We start from the raw sequence: 8,959 nt of genomic DNA on the forward strand, positions 1-8,959 counted from the left end.
CTCAGGAGTTGGAGACCCACCTGAGCAAGAGTAAGACCCTGTCTCTGATAAAAATAGAAAAATTGTATATGTACATCATGGAATACTATGCAGCCATAAAAAAGATGGAGACTTCACATCTTTTATGTTTACCTGGATGGAGCTGGAACATATTCTTCTTAGCAAAGTATCTCAAGAATGGGGGGAAAAGTATCTAGTGTACTTAGTACTACTATGAAATCAATATATAACCACCTATACACTCATACAAATGGCAAAACATAACTATAGTCCAGATAGTAGAAGGGAAGAGGAGAGAGAGGAGAGGGGATGATGGGAAGAGGGGAGTGTATTTGGGGGGACCTCACCTAATGTGCATGATGCAATGGTACATTTCAGAACTATTTAGAAATGAGTATAATTGTGATGGATGTGTTGCTTAGTTCATTGTATATCGACGAAGCAGTACCCTGAACCCCATAAATGTATCAATGTGCAAAGTTATGATTTAATAAAAAATAATTAAAAAGAAAAAAATAGGAAAATTATCTAGGCATTGTGCAGGTACCTCCAGTCCCAGCTACTCAGGAGGCTGAGGCAGGAAGATCATGTGAACCCAGGAGTTTGAGGTTGCTGTGAGCTAGGCTGACTCCATGGCACTTTATCGAGGACAACAGAGTGAGACTCTATCTCAGAAAACAGAAAAAAGAAAAGAAAAGAAAGAAATGCTGCTTCCCTTCGTGGGTAGCAGAGTAGAAGGAATGTGGTAAGCATAAAGGACATAGGCCATCAGGCCCAGGTTTGAATCCAGACTCTCTCATTTCCTTACCCTGTGACCATAGGCAGTTGACTTTACCTGAGCTTGAGTTTCTAGTAAGTGATACTTCACGGTACTGTTAGGAAGATCGAATCGGATAACACTGAAAAAATGCTTGTCACATAGTGGGTGAAATCAGACGGAGATTTGGGACCCCAGGTTCCGTCTGTAGTTTAGATCTCTCAAGAGGTTAGTTTAACTCAGAAGTTGCTCCTGGTTGTCTTCCTTTCAGTAAACAAGGATGCCATTAAAATGTCCTTTCCAAATGTTAGATTCTGTGATTCATTCCCGGTCTCTCATGCAGAGTAAGGTGCTTTCTCTCAGGGAACAGATACAGTTTTGTGGATTTGTGCTTCTGAATGCTTCCCAAATACCAACTGATGGGCTGCAGGAGGAGCACTTTCAAAACATTTCAGTAGACGGAGGTCTGTATGTTACACGTCTCCAGTAAAGATAGTCCCCACAAAGCATCGTAACGGGTTGCTCATTATTTGGGACATAAAATGCATCTTTTTGTAAGGGCCAACTTGAAGAGTCTTAGCATTCCCAACAGTCCTCTTTGGAGAACGATATTTTATTACAAAGGGGAGATTTTCATCAGACTCTACCATACTTGGGCTATAAAACCTGAGTTGGAGATTCCTCTTTGAACATATCTGCCTGCAGCTTGTCCTAACAAGCGTCCTAGAGAAGATGGGCTCATATTCTCTCATTTCCCTCCCTGCCCATCCAGGACTCTAACTCGTCTCGATAACTCTGGCTTTTTCTGTAGCATGTAATTACAGAAAAGGATTTTGTCTAAATAAATAAACATTTTTAACATGTTCCATTATGAAAATGACTAGTGTACATCTTGTGCTATTTTAAAATAATTACTTGCGGAAATTTATTCTAATAAATTTGCATATGTGTCCAATAACATAAGTACATTGCAGCACTGTGACAACTGGAGGGCAGAGGCTATGACACAGATGCCCATCTGTGAGCTTCAGGGAAAATTTCTTCATGTGCTGATATGAGGTCTCCTGGATCCATTGTTGAGTGAAAAGGGGGACACAGGACATGCGGGGTTTTATACTAAGAAAAGAGAAGGAAAAATTATATGTAATTGTCAACATTTATAGAATATCTTTGGCAGTATGCACAAGAAACTAGATTAGATGCCTTTAGGAAAAGAATTGGGTCCCCATAAGGAAGTGACTTCACTGAATACCCTTATGTGCTTTTTGGATTTTATATCATCTGAAGGAATTTTCTATTTAAAGAAATTTTAGAACTGGGTGAAGTGGCATGCACTTGTAGTCCTATGTGCTCCAGAGGCAGAGGTCAGGAAGATCAGTTGAGCCCAGAAGTTTGAGGCCACAGGGAGCTATCATCATGCCACTATACTGTATCTTGGGCCACAGAGCAAGATCCTGCCTCGATAACAAAATAAAATAAAAATGTTCTCATAAAAATTACATAATATCATGGCTGAATGGGATAAAAAGCAGTTTATTAAAAATTCATATTGTGACCTCTTTCTCAATAAAGTTGTTCAATTAGAAATATCCACTGTTCCATACCAAATTGTTTCTCTGTGAACTGGAGTTCTTGGCAGAAGGCATTTCACTGTGCACACATACATATATCCTCCTCTCTGCACCAAAAGAACCAGTCTTAGATTTCTAAATGCCCAAGGAATTCATCACATAAGAGCCAGACCTTGATTTGTTTTCGTGGCTCTTAGAATAGGATTGGACTGTCGGTTCAGCAAGTCATTTATGAAGCAGCATAGACAGTGTGAGGTTACCTTCTAGTTATGTGTAAAGAAGGTGAAATGGATCCTTCTGAGTTCTAAGAAAGTTTGAATTTATTCTCCGTCTCTGCAGGATAAATGCTTGTAATGCCTTCCCAGCCATTGATGTTTTTCTTTTGTGGCTTGAGGGAATAAATCCTGCAACTGTTTTCTCATAAGATTCTGGCTTCTTTCCCACTCAGGGCAGGGTGCCATTTGCTGTGCCTGACAAAGTGCTGTGGCCGCAGCTGTGTGAGGCGCTCAACATGAAATTCAAGGCCGAAGTGCAGAGCAACCGGGGCCTGACCAAGGAGAACCTCGTGTTCCTGGCACAGAAACTGTTCAACAGCAGCCACAGCCACCTCGAAGACTACAACAACATGTCTGTGTCCTGGTCCCAGTTCAACAGGGTGAGGCACCTGGGCCATCAGCTGCTGTTAGATTGGTCCTTCTGACCCCTCCAGGAGTCTCCCTGCAATAGGTCATTGTTCTTCCTGTCTCTAATAAAATGAACCAAAAATAATAGAAGCTTCTGGATAGACGGATAGACAACTTAATAGTCATTCAGGTCTCATGTACAAAGCAACATTTTTGCGTGTTTTAAGTAAGTTGGGCTTTATGTGCAGTTAGTGTATTTTCTTCCTTTGTAAAGGAAATGGAGCTGGCCGGTGCCCGTAGCACAGTGGTTATGGTGCCAACCACGTACTTTGAGGGTGGCGAGTTCAAATTCAACCTGGGCCAGCTAAGCAACAATGACAACTGCAATAGAAAAATAGCCAGGCCTGTGGTAGGCACCTATAGTCCCAGCTACTTGGGAGGCTGAGGGAAGAGAATCGCTTAAGCCTGAGAGTTTGAGGTTGCTATGAACTGTGATACCATGGCACTCTACCGAGAGTGACATAGTGAGACTCTCTCAAAAAAAAAAAAAAAATAGGAAATGGAGCAAAGCAGACATTAAGCTTTTTGGATGATCAGAGTTCCATGGCTTTCTTCCATTCACTCTCTGAAGTCTCCTGATGTCTAATGCCAGGTCAGCCTCTCATGGGACCCTCAGCCCATGAAAGATACTGCCCCCCAGCACCTGGTAATTCAGACATCACAAGTCAAATTTTTCTCTAAGGTCACATCAGATAGCCAAGTTTGATAAATGTCTTTGATTCAGACTTTATGGTCTTAGGGTTTTTGTTGGTTTTTTTGGTGGAGACAGAGCCTCACTTTATCACTCTTGATAGAGTGCTGCGGCATCACACGGCTCACAGCACCCTCCAACTCCTGGGCTTAGGTGGTTCTCTGGCCTCAGCCTCCCAAGTAGCTGGGATTACAGGCGCCCACCACAACACCCAGCTATTTTTTTGTTGCAGTTTGGCCGGGGCCGGGTTTCAATCTAGCACCCTCAGTATATGGGGCCAGCACCCTACCCCCTGAGCCACAGGCGCTGCCCCCATGGTCTTAGTTTTTTAAAGAGTTCTGTGTTAACAGGTTGGCCAAAGTTTTGCTGATAGGTTTGATGAGAGAAGGGGGAGGTCGCAGTTGTCTATCTGAGCAGTTGCAGTTAGGCCCCTACCTCCCAGTAGAGCCAGGCAGCTGCATCTCCCTGATGACCTCTGGGAACATCTGCGTAATGAAGCGTCTCCATAGCCTTACAGTATGATCTAATCCAGTTCATATTCACAAACCAACTGGGCTTCTCATTAAAAGGCAGGCAGATGGTGATTCAGCAGGTTGGAGTTGGAGCCTAAAATATTGGCATTTCTCAGGAGCTCCTGGGTGATGATAATACTGCTGGTCACAGAGCACACACTAAAAATAGTGAGGGACTGGTCAGCCCAGAACCAAGTGAAAGTGTTTATAGCAGGAGTCCACTGGTTGTTGGTAATTGTACTTTGGTGTTTTCTCCTTCTTTCTCTTTTCTTCTCCATTTCTGTTTTTTGATTGTAGGGCCATTAGGTTAAACTCTGGTAGGCTTTTGTATCTGTATGCTTCTGGCAGTGCAATGTTTATTTTCCATGTAATTTTCCAGTTGAAATATGCCCAGGTACACATAATATTTCAAGTGTTACCCTTGCTTTCTTATGTTCCTTCTTGTATCTCCAACCAGGAGAATTTACCAGGACGGAATTACACTTTCTGGCAGTGGTTTGATGGCGTGATGGAAGTGTTAAAAAAACATCTCAAGCCTCATTGGAATGATGGGTGAGAATTGTCATTTCTCATTAGACAATGAAAGTCGTCTTTCTGGCATTGATACATCCTCACACTCTGCTTCTGTCCTTTGTGATCCAGGGCCATTCTGGGTTTTGTGAACAAGCAACAGGCCCACGACCTGCTCATTAACAAGCCGGATGGGACCTTTCTGCTGAGATTCAGTGATTCAGAAATTGGTGGCATCACCATTGCGTGGAAGTTCGATTCTCGTGGGTGTCCATCCTTTTTTTAAGACATATCTTGGCTTTGTGTCCAAAGTTAGCAGCTTTTGTTACAAAATTATTTTAGCAGACAATTTATTGAGTACTTATTTGTTGGGGACAATACTAATTACAGAGACACAAATGTATAACCATGACATAGATGCCCATAATACAGCAGCCTATAAAAATTATGATGGGAAACACAGTTGCTAATTTCAGGAAATACAAAAGTTGTAACCATGATACAGATGCCTGAGGTACAGCAGTCTGTGCAGAATCTCCATTGCTCCCCTCTTGAAATGTTTGCCTTATTATTACTCAACCTGGAGTTTATTTCAGTGAAGAACTATAGTAGAACCTCTGTAAACTGACCACCTAAGGAACTATAACAAACTGGTCAGAATACGGAGGCAGTCAGCATAAGGAACTAGGCCTACTGTACTGACACATCCATGCGATGCATTTCCAGTCTATGAAGATTAGGTCATGTTAAGGAAGTGGTTAATCTAGGGAGGTTCTCCTGTACTTTGATGATTGACGGTCCTTTGAGTAGTAATAATAGGCTATTTTAGGCTGAGCGCAGTGGCTTACACCTGGAATCCTAGTACTCTGGGACACCAAAGCAGGAGGAATGTTTGAGCTCAGGAATTCAAGACCAGCCGGAGCAAGAGTGAGATCCCATCTCCAACTAAAAATTAAAAAAATTAGGTGGGCATAGTGGCGAATGCCTATAGTCCTAGCTATATGGAAGGCTGAGACAGAAGGATAGCCTAAAGCTAGGAGTTTGAGGTTGCTGTGAGCTGTAACAATGCCATTGTACTCTATCTGTTGCAACCAAGCGAGACTGTCTCAAAGAAAATTTTTAAAAATGCTATTTCTGTTGTTCCTTTATCTTAATATAAAGATATTTCCATTAATCATTTCCACCTAAGAAAGTGAGTTCTCTAACAATAAAAGTAGCTTGCTGGTTTGGTTTTTGTGACTTACGGACTTTATTAGTTTTAATATTTTTAATAGCATTTGTGCTTTATCTTGCTATTGTGTGCGTTCCATCTCTCTTTTATACCTTTGTATCAGAAACTAGGGATTAGGCTCTACGAGAATTGTTTCTTCTAGCGAGGAATGGACTAATGCTTGAACTTGAAATTACCTGAGGTCACTGGATCTCTAGGGAAGTGATGTGTGTATTACCTGCTACCCATGGTTTTTAAAAACTATTTTATCTACAGCCATGGTAATTTTAAAATGGAATTTCCTATTGGGACAATTTTAATGGGTGAATTTGAATTTGTAGTGTTGTTGGGTTTTAAATTTTCTTGTTTGGGAATCATGTTTAGAATGTGATTGTTCTGTTTATTGATCCAGAGGAGAGAATGTTTTGGAATCTGATGCCTTTCACCACTAGAGACTTCTCTATCCGGTCCCTAGCCGACCGCTTGGGAGACTTGAATTACCTTATCTATGTGTTTCCTGATCGGCCGAAAGATGAAGTATACTCCAAATATTATACGCCAGTTCCCTGCGAGCCTTCTACTGGTAACAATGTTCGCATTCTGATTTGATTTTGTTGTGATTTGGGGTTGGTTTTGTGTGTGTGTGTGTGTCTTATCTCCTACATGAAAACCTACACGGTTAGCCTCCAGTTCCTGCTGTTTGAGCTTTACCAGGGCAGACATATTGTTCAGTCATACTAAAAAAACACCAGCCTCTAATCCCAAATATCAGATCAAAGGGAACAAATTGCTTTTAATACACGGTTAGATCAAACAAAATTAGGAAAGTAAAATTTGGTTTTTCAAAACATAGTTATATTTGCATTCCAAGTCTAGAAGTACTCCATATTTATTAGAAAATTTTTAGAAAATACACAAAAGCATGGAAAAGAAAGCAAACTCAACATCCCACAATATTTGCCACATAGAGATTAACCTCTGTAAACAATGCAGTGACTGTTCTTCCACTCTCTACGGATAAGTGTCCTTCCTCCATTCTGTCACCTGATGCCTCTTGGTACGTCAGAAGACCATAAACCAGTCAACAAATATATCTATTTGGTGATAGATGCTCTGAAGAAAAAGCAAGGTAGAGGGATAGAGAAGTGTCAGGGAGGACAGTGGGGGTAGCATCTCAGGAGAGTGGCCAAGACAGGTTTCTCTGAGGAAGAGATGTTTGAAGAGACCCAGATAAAGTGGCCATGCAGTGATCTAGGAAAACCATTCTAGGCTGAGGGATCTGGGGTGGGAGTGAGCTTTATGAGTCTGAAAAGCCTCCTGAGGGCCTGAGAAGCTCTAGGTCAGTGGTTCTCAACCTTCCTAATGTCACGATGTATTTTCATTGTTACAAAGGGGTTGTGACCCACAGGTTGAGAACCGCTGCTCTAGCTGCAGAAAGTCTCAGGCACTGAGGCTGGAGCATGGTGGGCCTCAGAGTCCCCATTGACAGGTCGGGCATTGGATCATACCACACGTAGTCTTTTGTGACCTGATTCTTTTTTTCCACTTAAAAATTTATCCTAGTTACCATGGCTCACGCCTATAATCTTAGCACTCTAGAAGGCCAAAGCAGGTGGATCACTTGAGCTCAGGAGTTCAAGACCAGCTTGAGCAAAAGTGAGACCCCATCCCTATTAGCCAGACATGGTGGGCACCTGTAGTCCCACCTAGTCAGGAGGCTGAGGCAAGAAGATCGTTTGAGCCCAGGAGTTGAGGTTGCTGTGAGCTACGGTACCATGATATTCTACCCAGGATGACAGAATGAGACTCTGTCAAAAAAAAAAAAAAAGAGAGAGAGAGAAAAGAAAATTTATCCTTGGCAGAGTCACAGCTCAGTAAATGCAGTCTTTCCACATCACTTGATGGTTGCATAGAATCTCATGCTATGGCTGTTCCATGACACGTTCCATATTGGTTATTTCAGAGACTTACAGTTTAAGTTATTCATGTTTTTTGGTGGGCTTAATGTTGAGATAACCTGTTACCTGTGTCTTGCTCAACTGTTTTCTTAAGATAAATTCCTCACATTCTTCTTAGTAAAATATCACAAGAAAGGAAAAGCAGATATCCAATATACTCAATACTAATATGAAGCCAGTAGATGAACTAATACAGGCCTACCCAGGAGAAAAACTCAATTCAATTCAAGTTGTGGGGGGCAAAGAGGGAGATTGGTGTGCTCCCACCTTATGGCCACATTATAAAGGGTATATGGCACACCTCCTGGGTTGAGGGGCACAGCTACAACAGGGACTTTACCTAACAAATGCAAACATTATAACCTAATGGTTTGTACCCTCATATTAATCTGAAATTTTTTAAAAAAAAAGATAAATTCCTAAAGCAGAATTCTTGTCAAAGGTATATACTTTGTAAGCTCTTTGACACATCTTTCCAGAGTGTCAGAAAGAAAGCAGAATCCTTTTTCATACCCACTGATGTCTGTTAGGGAGTCTGCTTCTCCATCCCCCCGCCAACCACAGATTCTAGTCATCCGTTTCATGTCTGCCAGACTGATCAGCATAAACATGGCACCTTATGGGTCGTATTTTCATTTCTTTGATTCTAGGTAAGGCCAAATATCTTTTCATATGATAATAGCAATAATAATAAATCGGATATAAAATAACAATAGCAGCCAACATCTGTTAGTGGCTGCTCTGTGTCAGGTACTTTTCTGAGCATTTTTCATACAGTATCTTATTTAATCCTCAGACTCGTTTTGCAAAGTCACTTCTGTTATTATTCCTATTTTATACGTGAGGAAAATAAGGCAGCAGAGAAGTTAAAATAATTTGCCAAGGGTCACGCAGTTGGCAATCAGCCAAATCAGAATGTCAACTCAGTCTAGCCCCAGAGCCTATATTTTTTAACCACATCAGTGGCCGTTTGTACTTTGTCTGTGAGGGGCATGTTCATGTTCCTTGCTCATTTTCCTTTGCAATTGCTTTTTTCTTAATGACGTGTTTTTTTTTTTTTTTTTGAG

The 8,959-nt window shown here is 41.4% G+C and overlaps 1 protein-coding gene across 1 annotated transcript in view; it reads left to right on the top strand.

The window, feature by feature from the left end:
- The window catches only part of LOC100955743 (signal transducer and activator of transcription 5B), a 76,844-nt gene that overhangs the window by 60,851 nt on the left and 7,034 nt on the right, over positions 1-8,959 (top strand). The window contains exons 11-14 of the mRNA XM_023511244.1: positions 2,777-2,983; positions 4,672-4,766; positions 4,857-4,987; positions 6,347-6,517. Coding sequence (XP_023367012.1) covers positions 2,777-2,983; positions 4,672-4,766; positions 4,857-4,987; positions 6,347-6,517 — 604 coding nt within the window. The remainder of the gene's footprint in view (positions 1-2,776; positions 2,984-4,671; positions 4,767-4,856; positions 4,988-6,346; positions 6,518-8,959) is intronic.

This window comes from Otolemur garnettii, unplaced genomic scaffold (genome assembly GCF_000181295.1).
Source record: "Otolemur garnettii isolate 467f Iridium unplaced genomic scaffold, OtoGar3 scaffold00018, whole genome shotgun sequence".
NCBI lineage: Eukaryota > Metazoa > Chordata > Mammalia > Primates > Galagidae > Otolemur > Otolemur garnettii.